At 40.8% G+C, this 14,471-nt stretch overlaps 1 protein-coding gene and 1 long non-coding RNA gene across 5 annotated transcripts in view; one reads left to right on the top strand and one right to left on the bottom strand.

The window, feature by feature from the left end:
* The window catches only part of LOC128566554 (uncharacterized), a 105,536-nt gene extending 98,254 nt beyond the window's left edge, over positions 1–7,282 (bottom strand). Inside the window, exons 1-2 of the long non-coding RNA XR_008374587.1 lie at positions 6,645–7,282; positions 4,610–4,659 (exon numbers count right to left, since the gene is read on the bottom strand). This is a non-coding gene — a long non-coding RNA (uncharacterized LOC128566554). The remainder of the gene's footprint in view (positions 1–4,609; positions 4,660–6,644) is intronic.
* Positions 4,921–14,471, top strand: part of HTR2A (5-hydroxytryptamine receptor 2A) — a 72,968-nt gene continuing 63,417 nt past the window's right edge. For 2 of the 4 annotated variants that reach the window (XM_053563419.1, XM_053563417.1), the window contains exons 1-3: positions 5,034–5,159; positions 5,347–6,338; positions 10,003–10,203. In XM_053563419.1, coding sequence (XP_053419394.1) covers positions 5,927–6,338; positions 10,003–10,203 — 613 coding nt within the window. In that variant the 5' untranslated portion in view covers positions 5,034–5,159; positions 5,347–5,926. Of the gene's footprint in view, positions 5,160–5,346; positions 6,339–10,002; positions 10,204–14,471 lie in introns of all 4 variants that reach the window. The other 2 variants (XM_053563418.1, XM_053563420.1) reach the window with 2 other exon arrangements.

Genomic DNA, 14,471 nt, shown 5'->3' with positions numbered 1-14,471 from the left:
GTCCTTGGCAGTCATTCATTCACATGGCTTCTGCATCCACTATCTTTTGGTGAACTTCCTTACTCTGTCTGGGTGTTCTTTCTCAATCTGCTTAGCTGGTTCTTCTGCACCTTCCTGAACTGAAACATTGGAGTAATTTATGGCTCAGTTCCCAGACCTCTTCCATTCTCTATCTCCACCCACTCTCTTAGATGACATCACCCGGTATACTTTAAATGTCTTCAATATGTCATTCATTAATTTATATCTCTTCCCTAAACCTTATACTTATCAATGCTGCTGCCAACTGTTTCTTGAATTAATGAATTAAGGCAGGAAACTTGCCCATCTTCATGGCTATACTCAGCACCTAAAACAGTGCTTAACACAGCACTCAATTAATGAACATTGTTCAACTAAACAACACTGTGAGAAAATTAAAAAGATAGATGATAGTCATTAGCTAATTTCATGCAGTTGTTTCTTTTGACACAAGCCAGAAGGCAATTCAGGACATTGTTTTCCAGGTGTTCAGTGGTCCAGCTCGATTCAGTGCTGAGAATTAGAGTATCCAAAGGAAGTGATGGATTAAATGCCATTCGGGAAATCCCTAGTAAATATTTTTTCTCATTCTCAGGTTCTGAGTAAGATTTGGGTAGCAGAAATCTTTAGGACATATTTTTAATGATTACAGAGTAAAAGAATTCTATGCTGCCAATTCAGAACAAAATCAGATAAGATCAATGAAGTGGAAGTTCAAGTTGGCACTGTCTTGAAAAATTAAGAAGCTTAAAAAAGAAAGACATAAGGATCTGCTCTATGTTCTTCTGAACAAGAAACTAAGTGTTGATTCTTCAAACGTCTGGGTGATTTCATAGCTTCTCAGACTACAACCTATAAAAAGACAATTTAATCACAGCAATAGGCAAATCTCTCACAGACATACCAATGAGCAAAAGAAGCCAAACGTAAAATAAGTATACACTAGATGTTTTCGTTTAAATGAATGTCAAAAAAGGGCATGAACAAACTTTCAGAAATGATAGACTGGTAGATATTTTGATGTGGGTGATGTTTACACAAGTGTATATAGTTGTCAAAATTCACTGAACTGTACACTCAAGATCTTTATATTTTAATGAATGTAAAATGTAACTCAATTTAAACAAATGAAAGTGCCCCACAATGAGTGTTCTAGATGCAGGAGGAGTGGAGGAGACAAATATAAACACATTTCTTTACTACAGGACCTCTCCCAGCCTTTCATATACTAATGTGCACTGTATATTTCTAAGAGGAAGCTATCAGGTGCAGTATGTTCCAGATTTAATTGCTCAAGAAACTCTTTTTTTTTTCATATACATTAACATCTATAAGATATTAAATGTTCCCGAAACCCAAAAACTCTAGCCAGGAAGAAATTTCAAGCAAGGATTACAAATTCCACTGCAGTCATTTAACAAAGAAAAAAATTAATGTCTAATTTTAAGCAATCACGTTCTGATGAACACTCCGCAATAAACTAGTTGTAAAATGTGCTCCTATGTAAGGTCCAATTAAGTATTGGAGGAATTCTGCCCAAAATAATAAATTTAGTTCTGGAGCTGTTGACCTTAAATTTCCTCTGGCAGTAATTCGACAGCAAAGCCAGGTGTCTATTGGAACATGCCAAGCTTATGGTAAGGATGTATTCATATCAACAGATGGACAGCACTTCTATTCTCGGTAAGACATCCAGCTCATCCAGAGGTGGTATCAAGGCACTAAAATTACAAGTTTAAAAATAGAGGTCTTAGTTTGGGTATAGGAGTTTCATTGAGGAGAGCCATCAGATCAGCTCCTACAGGGCAGCTAAAGAAGCAGGACTTGGCAGAGGAAGGTGTTTAGTTCTGCAGCAGTCACAACAAAGGCCTTGGCAGCTCCAACGGGGAGCTCTGGAACCAGGTTGGGCCCTAGGTTTGGTGCTTAGATATGTTTGTTGAATGAATGTATGACTGATTTATAAGGGTTATCTAGCTTTGAGACAAGGTGACCAGGCCTTTATGTCCTCACAACAGAGCAATCACTGCACATTGGCTGCCCCAGGGAAGGGGAGTAACCATGAGCAAGCTGCCTTCTTTGGCTGAAGGCAATTTTCATAGGGAGCATCAGCTGAGAGCTGTCAGCCCCCAACACTTCTAGCACAGGTGGAGGAGCAACTCACTCCTGAAGGGAAGCTGGGCAGCTTGTCACAGGGCCCACTGCAGCGGCCAACACACACCTAATTCACCAAACTTGAAAGGGATGTGTGACCTGAAAGAAACCATCCCTGCCTTGTCTGATACTCATGCTACTAACAGACAAACTAAGGACCAGTAGCCAAGGGCCTCCATTATGCCCATATTGCTTTGTCCATAATAAATATTCATAAAATTGCAATAAAAACTACAAAGATAATTTTAGATAGTTATCAACAAATGTATTTCACAGTGTAAAAGATGAAGTAACTCCTGACTAGTTTTGGTGTGACTGAGGACATCAGAGTTCTCTAGAAAGAATTTAAAAAAGAAAAGCCATAAAACAAAATTTAACATTAAAAACCTGACTAACTTTCTGACACTGGTATTTGTTTAAATCACATTTTCTTTCATCCTCTTTATTAAAATTAAATTAGTATCCCATTGGACAAAGTGATGAAAAAGAGTTACAGATTCTAGGTTTCTCCCTGATTCTCCTCTGTTAATATATGCTAACAATCTATTTATCTTAATTTATGCTAACAATTCAATCAAAACACATCTACTGAGGACCTTCTTTCAAGAAACACCATGCTTGGTATTAAAGGTGTAGAGAAGAATAAGACATTCACCATGTATTAATAATACAGAAGATAGACATGGATTCAGGTAATTATAATCAGCCATATATACATACTATATGAGCAACACAGACACAGGTTTTGCCCATTTTCATGGGGCTCACAGACAATGTGCTGAGTGTTAAAACATAAGACTGCCGAAGTCTTTGCTTCCACTGGGGAAAAAAGGCCAGAGAAAGCTGCAACTAACCTCTATTGAGTGCTGAAAATATGCCAGCCACATATGTAAATTTATTTAGCTTTCAAATGAATCCTCTGAGGTAAATCCCGTTAATATTCCCAATGTGCAGATGAGGACACGAAAACACCAAGGGATTAAGTAGCTCAATCAAGATCTCAAAGGGGTAAGTGGTGGGCCCTTATTCAGAGGGGATAACTTTGGAATCGAGCCTTGAAAACTGAGTAGGAATTCACCATGATGGACACACACACACAAGTGGTAAGAGCCCTCCAGAAACAGGGAAGAGCAAGTACAGAGACAGAAAAATGGTCAGAACACGCAAGTTCAGCCTGCAGGGAGCCCATTGATGGGAGAGTAGCCAGAGTGCTCTGAAAAGGGGGCCAGCAGGGACAGGCAGACTGAGGAAGAGACTGCAGGAAGGTAGGCAGAGGAGTGATGTTGATTTTGCTATTTAATAATATCAAAAAGAATGAAAATGGCTAACATCCCTTGAGAGCGTACCATAAGCCAGATATGGGCTAAATATTTACAAACCTTGTCTCATTTTAGCTTCAATACAATCATGTAAGGAAGTCCTACTTTTGAACTTCTTTGTAAAAATCCCATTTTTTGAAAAAAAAATCCCATTTTTTGTAAAAATCCCATTTTACAAGTGAGAACACTGAGCTTTAAAGAGAGCAATAGTTGCCTGGAGGTTCTATTGTTGATGTGTTATGGAGCTGGATTCCAAACCAAGGAACTGAGATTTCCAGGCCTGTGATCTCAGCTGCCCTCTCTGCAGGGCTGGGGCTGGAGGAGAGGAGGTGTGAGATGTGTATACAGAGGCAGCAGTGAGGACCAAGACGTGGCAGTGGGAAAGAGGGAAGAGAATTGGGTCACAGCCAGCTGTGGGAAGAGCCCCTGAGTCTGCTGACCAAGAGAGCATGGAGAGCGGGGGCAGGGGACTGAGGGAAGGTGCTGAGGTCCAGGTCTCCTAGGAGACAACAGAGGAGCCAGTGGGCAGCTGGAAATTTAAGTCTGGAACTAAGGAAAACAATCAGCTCTGAAGGTACAGAACAACCACACACAACATGTTTGCAGGCATGAGTGGGGCTGAATCTATCTAGGGAGGATGTAAAGAAGACAAGGAGGAAATAGTGATGAATAGAAACCTAGAAACCCCCAAGTATTCAGGAAAGAATCCATTTTCTTATCTGTAAAAATAAAGAGATACATCCACCTTCTACAGAAACCTACTTGGGAAAGAGCTTCCTTTACAAGGAAGGTAGGTGGTTGTTACTTTCATGAAAAATAAAAAAAGTTGGTTCCACAAAACCAACTTCTTCTCTACCCCACGAAGGTCATTGAACAGTGTGTGTATGTAATAAATGAAAACACTACAGAGAGTTTATCAGAGTTATCACCAGCTTTGCTGAGCCACGCGAGCCCATGTGGCCGATGACAGGGATTCCACTTTGCACACAGGTGCTGCTGGGTTTGGCTGGAAGCCCGGCAAGCTTAGAGCATTCCCACGTCACATTGTTTTCCAGCTTTCTTTATGTTGTGTTCATTCTTCACCCCTTAGCCTAAAAAATTACCACAGTACGGCTTACCTACTGTGTCAGGAATCTGCACAAAAGGCCATTTCTACCGTTTCACTCTCCTGAAAGCAAAGGAAAACTTCTCATCATTCCCATGTAGCAAAAAGAGGGGGGAAAGCCCATTTGGTCCGCCCTCCCTGGCCGTTGCCACCTTGCAGTTTATGACACACAGACAGAGGGAGGTCTGGTGAAGTGAACGAGGCAGCCCGAGCGCTGCTCCGTCCCCGTGGAAACCAGGAGTCTCTCGGTGCGCTCTTTTGTGTGTCTTGGAGGGGCTCCTGAAGGATTTCTGAATGTGCCCGGCTGAGCCGACAGCGCAGAGAGGGAGGAACCCGGCCAGCTGAGCGGTGCCACAGGAAGCCAGCGCGGACCTCGCAGTGCTGGGGCTGGCTCCACTCTCGCATGCAGTTTTTGAAGTCAGCCAAACAGAAAGCAAATTACTATCATATTATGCTGGTGGGAGCTCAAGAAGAAGGAGCATTACACTGGCTTGATGACTACGAGAGAGGCAGCAGGTCACAGAATAACAAGGGTGTTTCGTGTGCGGACCCTGAAGGCAAATGTAAGTTCTCATGTGGCTCGATTTTATTGCTGTGTAATTTTCTTTCTGGTTTGAAATCATGCTTGGCTAAAATGCAGTCGTTTCAGTGAGAATTTCTGGTATGGAAAGTTGTCTGCTAATCTTTACTTAAGATTTCTTTTCTTTTCTTTCTTTTCTTTTTTTTTTTTTTTTACTTTTATTACCTAAGCAATGTATTATGAGCTGAAATTCCTGGCAGCAACTGTGGCAGTTCAGCCAAAGACTGACTAAGAACTGTAACCCAAAGTACATCCAATTTCTATGGGATTAAAACTGGGTATATTTTTAATTGACTTTCTTCATGTCAAATGTATACAGCCCCACTGTTTGGGATTGCATGCTTTTTTAATATTGCTGTGGCTAAACTAATGTGACCAACAGAATGAGATATAACTAAACGAGATTGCCAGTAGTTACAAAACTTTTCTTCTTTGGCCAGGACCACATTTGTCTCCCCCAAAGCTCTGCAACCTCTATGCTAAAAAGTTCATTCTGCTTTTTTGCCCTTGCTTTGGTGAAACAAACGAACAGTAGACTCTCCTAAAATTGCAAAGGAAGGAAACATACAGAGCCAACCCTGTTGTTTAACTCTCATGCTAATAATGGGAGACAGGAAGCCAGCCAAAGGAGCCCGGCACACACAGCACCCCAGTATCACAGAGTGTGGGGACGTAAAGGCGAATGGTGAGCAGAGGATGTAAGTCCTGAGTCCTTCTACACCTCATCTGCTACAAGTTCCAGCTTAGAAAATGGATATGCTTTGTGAAGAAAATACTTCTTTGAGCTTAACTATGAACTCCTTAATGCAATTAAATGATGACACCAGACTCTACAACAATGACTTTAACTCCGGAGAAGCTAACACTTCTGATGCTTTTAACTGGACAGTAGACTCTGAGAATCGAACCAACCTTTCCTGTGAAGGGTGCCTCTCACCACCGTGTTTCTCCTTACTTCATCTCCAGGAAAAAAACTGGTCTGCTTTATTGACAGCTGTAGTGATTATTCTAACCATTGCTGGAAACATACTTGTCATCATGGCAGTGTCTCTAGAGAAAAAGCTGCAGAACGCCACCAACTATTTCCTGATGTCACTTGCCATAGCTGATATGCTGCTGGGTTTCCTTGTCATGCCTGTGTCCATGTTAACCATCCTGTATGGTGAGTGGCATTAGCTTCCCAGCTGTACCCACACTGGTAATAGAAATGTGCATGCCATCAGCAGATGAGATGGGGTTCAGGGGACAAACTGTAAGTAGAAGTCTTTGTTTACAGGCTGGAGTCTTTTGTCATGTCTTAAAATTTAAGAGTCTTAAATTTTACTCTTAAAATGGGATTTCACACACAAAAAACCAGACAACCTATTACCTCTGATCACTGGGGAGTTTGTGTTTTAAAAACATATACATTTCTTATGTTTGACATAGTTATAAAGACCCCAAATACAGTCATAAAGCAGTAACTTACCCATCATTCTGAATCCACTTGATTTTTGCTTCTTTATATTCCCAACCAAATATTCCAGCCTTCAGGACAGAACAGTTTTGTCTCTGTCACACAGTTTTTAGCACTTCTAATGGAGTGGCAAAACCTTCCCAATTACCTCGGACCATTTGCAGGGAGAACATTAGTGATTCAGGGTTTAATGTTAAAATATGCAGAGCCTCCATTAGAATAAATGAATTACTCCAGTTTTAATTGTTCCCTGTCCAGAGAAGCTAATTTGGAAATGTTCCTTTTAAGTATATACCCTCAACTCTTTAAAAATGCATATGCATAAAACTCCTCCAGACTGGTTTGGAGGAGGGTGGGCAACAAACGGGAAGATTAATCTTGCTTTCTTCTCAACAGAGTTTGAAACAGTCAATCCTCTCAGCAAGTCAGCAAACACTGGGACAGCTTCAGCGGGGAGCAGAATGTGAAACTCCTTCCAAATTATGAGTAATACAGCCAGATTTCTCCTTAAAGGAAAGACTATTGAAACTGCTGACAAAGGCGTATCAGCAGTCACCCAGAGCTTAGAGACAGGTTATGAGCGCTATCTTTAAGAAGAGCTTTTCTGTCCAAGTCTTAGAGGGTAAAATTAAAAAAAAGAAATAAAGAAGAGAAAAAATATGAACCCCCCCACGCCCCCCTTAAGAGTGTGAAGGAGGAAGGCAGTGCGCTGGGGAGAGCAGCCATCCCTTTGTACAGGGTTGATAATGATCAATCCAAGTCCAGCCCTCGCTTGACCATTTCAATGCCACAGCGGAATGATTTCATTAAATTCACCTGTCATTTCGCAGACATCTGGGGAGTTCTCGCATCCTAGCCTCACACCCCGCCCTCGGGGCAACCTCCAGCGGGGGTCGGGGGGGGTAGGGGCGACTGAGCAGGAAGGACTGGCCGCGGGCGGGGGTGACCCCGGCGCCACCCGCTCGGCGTGTACGGGCGCCCCCTGGCGCGTCCCCGCGCGCAGCGTCCCACCCGAGTCCTGCCTGGCGAGGGACTCCGCCTCCCCGCGCCCGCGGGCGCCCAACCCTCTCCTTATCCCCACAGCGGAAACGCACGCCAAGGCCGGGGCTGCGTCCTTGCAGAGAAAACCCCTGATCAGTTCTTAACAGGCAGAGTGTAGCTTCCCCTACTCAGTCACTGCTAAAGAAAAAAGCTTTCGTTTTGCTCAAGCTCTTTGCAAATAAGGCTAGTGAAAGGCTCTAATTTAGGCCCGTATCCTGCATCCTTTAGGTATCTAAATATCTCTGGTGGCTTTTGGATAGCGAGTATGTTTGCTCATGGACAGTTTATTCAGCTTTGTGGATCTATAATTTTCCGTTTCTCATGCAGGCAGTTCTAACACCACCGCTAATCCTTTTAGCTAAACTAATAAAGACTTATATAACCATGTGATTCCTTCCAAAACAAACAGAAACAAGGCACTTATGTCCATAAGGCATAGTCTATCTTCCTGATAGACCAAATGACCCGCAGTGCTTCTTAAATTGGAATGGTCTGGGGAGCTTTAAAAACACTTTGAGGTTAGGGGGGTCTACATACACCCACCCTCCAGAGATGATGACTTAACTGTGCTGTCGGGGCCTGGGCATCAGGACAGGCTCACAAGCTCTCCAGATGATTGTAATGTGCAGCCAGGAGTGAAAATCACTACTCTAAACAGAGGTTTCCAAAGTGAGGTCCCTGACCAGGAGCCGTGGCTCATGCCTATAATCCTAGCACTCTGGGAAGCTAAGGCAGGTAGGTCTAGCTCACAGATTTGAGACCAGTCTGAGCAAGAAAGAGACCCCAGTCTCTAAAAAACTACCAGGCATTGTGGCAGGCGCCTGTCGTCCCAGCTATTCTGGAGGCTGAGGTAAGAGGATCATTTAAGCCCAAGAGTTTGAGGTTGCTGTGAGCTACGACAACACAGCACTCTATGGAAGGCAACAAAGTGAGACTCTGTTCCCCCACTACCCCCCCAAAACACAACAACAACAAAGTGTGGTCCCTGGAACAGTGGCAGCAGCAGCCAGGGGAGTTTGTTAGAATTCCAAATCCTGTGGCCTCCCAGCCTAACCACATCAGAACCTCCAGGGGTGAGTCCAGCTGTGCGTGTTTAAAGATGCCTCTGTGAGATTCTGATGCTGACTATAGTTTGAGAACTATCACCTTGAAATAAAGCTCAGAACAAGGACACACTATTCTTCGCCATTGTCTTCAATGTTTCCCCACACACACCAAATCTGAGTTTAACCCCCAAAACATTATTATTTTTCTTTTTTTTTTATTTTTAATTTCAGTGTGCTTGTTCATGTTTGTTTGAAGTACTCCTTTTTTGTTGATTTTCTTCTTTCTCCTGTGGTGCTGGCTGTTTTTGATGTTGTTGGTAGAGACAGGGTCTTACTCTGGCTGACTGCTGCTCATATGGGTTTTGAACCTCTGAGCTCAGGCAATCCACCCGCCTCGGCCTCCCACAGCGCTGGGACTACAGGCGTGAGCCACTACGCCTGACCAACATTATTATTTTTCATTTTTACAAGTGAAGACATGTTCTCAATCTGTATTTTTAATCACTTCGTCATTCACACCCAGTACCACCGATTGCTATCATTATGTGGAACTGGATGGTTATAGTAATAACTAAGAGATAGGACTAACCTTAGGGACCTATAATCTGGAGAAAGATATGTGAATAAATCATACCAGTACAGTGTGACAGGTGCTCCATTGGACAAGCCCAAACACATCACAACTTTTGGCATAAATCATTTTTTTTTTTTATTGTTGGGGATTCATTGAGGGTACAATAAGCCAGGTTACACTGATTGCAATTGTTAGGTAAAGTCCCTCTTGCAATCATGTCTTGCCCCCATAAAGTGTGACACACACCAAGGCCCCACCTACCTCCCTCCTTCCCTCTTTCTGTCCCCCCCCATAACCATAATTGTCATTAATTGTCCTCATATCAAAATTGAGTACATAGGATTCATGCTTCTCCATTCTTGTGATGCTTTACTAAGAATAATGTCTTCCATGTCCACATCCTTCGTATTAACCTGGCATAAATCATTTTTTAAAAAGGTTTTGCTAGGTGGTAGTGGGAAAGAGAAAATGCATAAGAAGAAACAATCCAAGTTCACCACACCACACTGATGTAATTCCAGACGCCAGAAATTTTCAAACCTGTGTTATTCAGCCAATGTGATCTTCCAGTAAAATACACTTGCTATTAAGCTTTTTTTCAAATATTACAAGTATCTTGTGTCATCTGTTTCTGTCCCAGAGATAGAAGCTGTTGTCATAGGCTATAGCCCACAAGGCTGCTTACTGACGCCAAACTTGTGCATTGCAGGGTATCGGTGGCCTCTGCCCAGCAAGCTCTGTGCAGTCTGGATTTACCTGGATGTGCTCTTCTCCACCGCCTCCATCATGCACCTGTGCGCCATCTCCCTCGACCGCTACGTCGCCATCCAGAATCCCATCCACCACAGCCGCTTCAACTCCAGAACAAAGGCATTTCTGAAAATAATTGCTGTTTGGACCATATCAGTAGGTAAGTGGGAACATATTTGAAATGACAGTTCCTGCTTTCTAAAAACGACTCATTCTGTTTTGTTGCGCTGAAACCTGACATCCTAAATCTATTGTTTTGTGTGGTACAAGATATGTTACAACACACTAATTATCAGATTCACATCAGGAAAGAAAAATCTATTTATGTCACTGGCTGACAACATAAATTTGTATTGCTTTGTACAGGTAAGAATATAAACACCAGTAGAGGCAAAATCAGGAATAACCGTGCTGTTTTTCCCATTTCTCAATTTCAAGTTCACCACTCTAAATCTTGGGTTTCCCAGAGACCTCAACTTTTATAATCGCTGGACTTGCGGCCAATATGAGGACACAGACCATCGTACTAGAGAAGAAAAAGTTTCTGGGTTCTAGAGAAATGTACCAGGTGCCATAACTCAGAGAAAGTGAAGACAGAAAAAAGTGCAGAACTTGCTTGTGGACAAGGCTTTTTGGACTGCCTGGTGCCTCTAGGGCCCTCTCTCCTGCTCTGCCTCCACACATCAAAGGATTTCAGCCCCCTTCCGTTAGGTGAAGACACACATTTATCTCTCACCAGTATTGATCTTCTGTCACATACCTGACAGTCAGGAAAGCCCAGGTAATTGAAGCTGTAAGGGCGGCTCCCAGGCAGAGAAGTCAATTGTACCTGTCAACCTCAGCAGTGTGGTTGGCAACCAAGGATTTCCTGAGATTTGTTGTAAAATCTCAAAGCTTTTCATGTGGAAGTGTTGTACCTGCTGTGGCCACATAGGTGCCAACACTTCCTAACATGAGAGACTATGGATTTCATTCAATGGCAGTTGGAAATCGAGGATTTGGACAAGCCTACCCTATTACTATTAGGGTGAAAGCCTATAATAAATTTATAAACTATAAAATGTAATAAAAACATCAATTAATAATGGCAGACACCCCAATGATATAACATCTTATGTCTTTTAGTTCCTATTGTTTCTTTTGCTGCTAACAATGGTAACTAACATGCAATTTGCAAAATAGGTAGCTCCACTTTATAGGTGAGGAAACTGGGATTCAAAAAGTAAAATGAGCTGTATAAGGTCCTATACTCAGTGAATGACACAGGAAAGTTTGTGCTCCAAGAAAATTCACAGGGTTTCTGAGACTGTGCAACTTGGACTCATTCTACTAGGATTAAAAGAGTGAAGTACCAGTAACCACACAATTACCAGCTGCGCAAACCCCCGCTCTGATGTGCACTCTGATTTAATTGATCCAGGGTGGGGAACAGTGAGGTTTGAGGACCACTGAGACAGGTTTTCAGAGTGGAAGGTGAGATGAGCCAAAAGGGTGAAGAATAATGCAAACGAGGTGAGCAAAGCTATTGGCAATTTTATTCTAGTTGTAGCCCCCATACACTGTCCCATTGTAAGACAGACTCCGGGTCACCCATCTTTTACTCTGAGCCACACTGACCCCAGCAGTCACAGTCAAGGTTCCTCATAGCACCAGCAGTGAGAGCTAACAGTTTCTGAACACCAACTACAGACCCACTAATGGGCAATGCACCTTAAAGAAATTCAGCTACAGAGAAGTTGCACAAGTTAACATTGCCCATAACCAGGAGCCAATATGAGCCAACTGGACTCCAAAGTCCACCCTCTCTCGTCTCCAAAAGACAATCTGCCTTGTTCTCTTTCTGACTATTAGCATAGGAGAAATCCAAGCGGGGATAGTTGTAGACCAGCAGGACTCATCTTTCACCCATTTGGCTAACAAGCTTTTACTGCATTACCTACTATGTACTTGGCACTGGATAGCCTAAGATGAATAAGGTATGCATTCCAGGATTTCTCACAGAGGTAAGAGAAGGCAGGCAAGAACACGTATCAGAAAAACAAGTTATGTAGGACCTACAAGATTGGACAATTAAGTTCACAAACTCATCCCAGAAAAAATGCTATTATATACCTATTGCTGAATAGCAGTACGTCACCTTCAAAGTACTCCCCTTGGCCATCTGGTGACTACAGTGACATTCAGCAGCAATGAGGTATGTAGCACTGTTCTAGGATGAGTTCACAGACTTGATTGTCCAACTAGATGTCTTTGAGGTATGTGCCCCAAGGAGGAAGCAGGTAGGAAATATAAAAAAGACAAAGTCAGTTCTAATGAAGAACTGGCAGAGGCTCAACACAAACATTGGGAATTTTCTTCTAGTGTTTGTTTCTATTGTTGTTTGTTACTTTGACTTTGGTTTTTGCTTGTTTACTTTTTATGGTGTTTTTTTTTTTTCATTTGGATTCTTAGTTTAACTGGAATTTGTTTTTTATATGTTCTAGCATGTTTTCTTCCACTAATGAATAAAGTCTTTTAAGCATCTATTGATACAGTTTTTGCCCTTCAATTTATTGATACATTAAGTTTTCTGAATAAGTTTCCAAATATTAAACTTCCCTGGCATTCCTCAAATATCAAATTTGGATGATAAAGTAAGTTTATTATTCTTATAAGATTTCTTTTTCTAGCATCATTAAATGATTTTGAGGGGTTCTTTTATTTTCCTAAGGTTTGAACTATTTGAGTAGGAATTATATATTTCTGAGAGATTATACAGAACTTAGTCTTAAATCTCTCTCATCTTGGTGCATTTTTAAATGTATTTTTAATTTCACTTCTAACCTCTTCAGTAGTTACTCAATTTCCATTTTCTATAGATTTTTGGATTATCAGCTGCATACAAACTTTATATTTTAGATTGATTGATTTATCATTATTGGATGTCACATTTTATTATCTAATCATGATTCTTAAAGTCTACTTCATCTGATATTAGCATGCAGTTCCAGTTTTCTTTTGATTATTTTTTTTGATACATCTTTTCCATCCTACTACTTTCAAACTTCTTTCTATTTTATATTTCGAGTGTGTTGCCTAGAAGCAGCATATAAAATTTTGTTTTCATCTAGTGAATCTTTGCCTTTTAAAATTAGTCCTTTTACATAGAATGTAACAAATGTATTTGGGTTTATGTCTGTTCTCTTACAATTTTCTTTTTGTTGTCCCACGTATTCTACGTTCTGGGTTCTTGCCATCTCTGCCTTCTTTTGGACTATGACTTAATTATTAATTCATCTTTCCCTTTATAAACTTTAAGTTTTCTTTTAGTTATCCATTCTTTTAAGTTATTTTAGTGATTACAATGGTTTTTTAACCTTATAGAGTGTAAAACAAATTATTACTTATAACTTATTAGGTAATGCAAAAAAAAAAATTAGAACAGTTTTTACTTTGTCGGCCCCCGTCATCTTTTGTGGGATTTTTTTCTATTCTCTATGTATCTTTTTAAAATTCATAAGACATCATTTGGATGATATTCTGTTCACTCAGTATTTATTCCCCACATATTAACCCTGTCTTTTGATGTTATTACTTTCTTCATTTCCATGATCTTTGTCTGGTTTCATAATCCTTATACTTGAGAATTCCCTTTAGAATATACATTTCATGTAATAAATGTATAAAATATTGTGCTTCCAAATGTTTTCTTTGTCTCTGTATTTTAGCAATTTTACTATGATGTTCTTAGGTGTGGTTGGTTTTATTTTTGTCCTGCATGGATATGTATTGAATCTTAACCATGAATCTTGACTCAACATCTTTTGTTACTCTAAGAAAACTATCCAGGGGTCCTCAAACTTTTTAAACAGGGGGCCGGACTATAGTTTTTTAAAAAAAATTATGAACAAATTTCTATGCACACTGCACATATCTTATTTTGAAGTAAAAAAAAAAAAAATGGGAACAAATACAATCATACTGCTGCATGTGGCCTGCGAGCCATAGTTTGAGGACCCCTGTCCATTATCTTTCCCTTTTTTTTATTATGCTTTTTTTAATCTGTTTTTTTATTTAATTTTTATTAAATCATAACTGTATGCATTTATGGGTTACAATGTGATGATTTGATATACAATGTGGAATGCTCAAATCAAACTGATTAACTAACCATCACCTAACTTATTTTTTCTGATAAGACATTTATAATATACTCTTAGTTGTTTTGACATGTACCCTTGCATTATGCATATTAGGTGAGGACCTACCAAATACCCTCCCTCCACCCATCCTCCCCCCTCCCCTCTCCCTTCTCCCCCTCCTTCTTTCTGGACTAGATTTTGTGTTTTATTATTCATATGAATGTAGAGGTGATTATATATTGCTTTCATATTTGACTACACTAGATACTTTTTTTTCCATTCCTGACATATTTTAGTAAGAAGAATA

This window comes from Nycticebus coucang, chromosome 15 (assembly GCF_027406575.1).
Source record: "Nycticebus coucang isolate mNycCou1 chromosome 15, mNycCou1.pri, whole genome shotgun sequence".
Lineage (NCBI taxonomy): Eukaryota > Metazoa > Chordata > Mammalia > Primates > Lorisidae > Nycticebus > Nycticebus coucang.
Note: the sequence above shows the minus strand (reverse complement) of the source record. Positions and strands in the feature narration are given on the sequence as shown.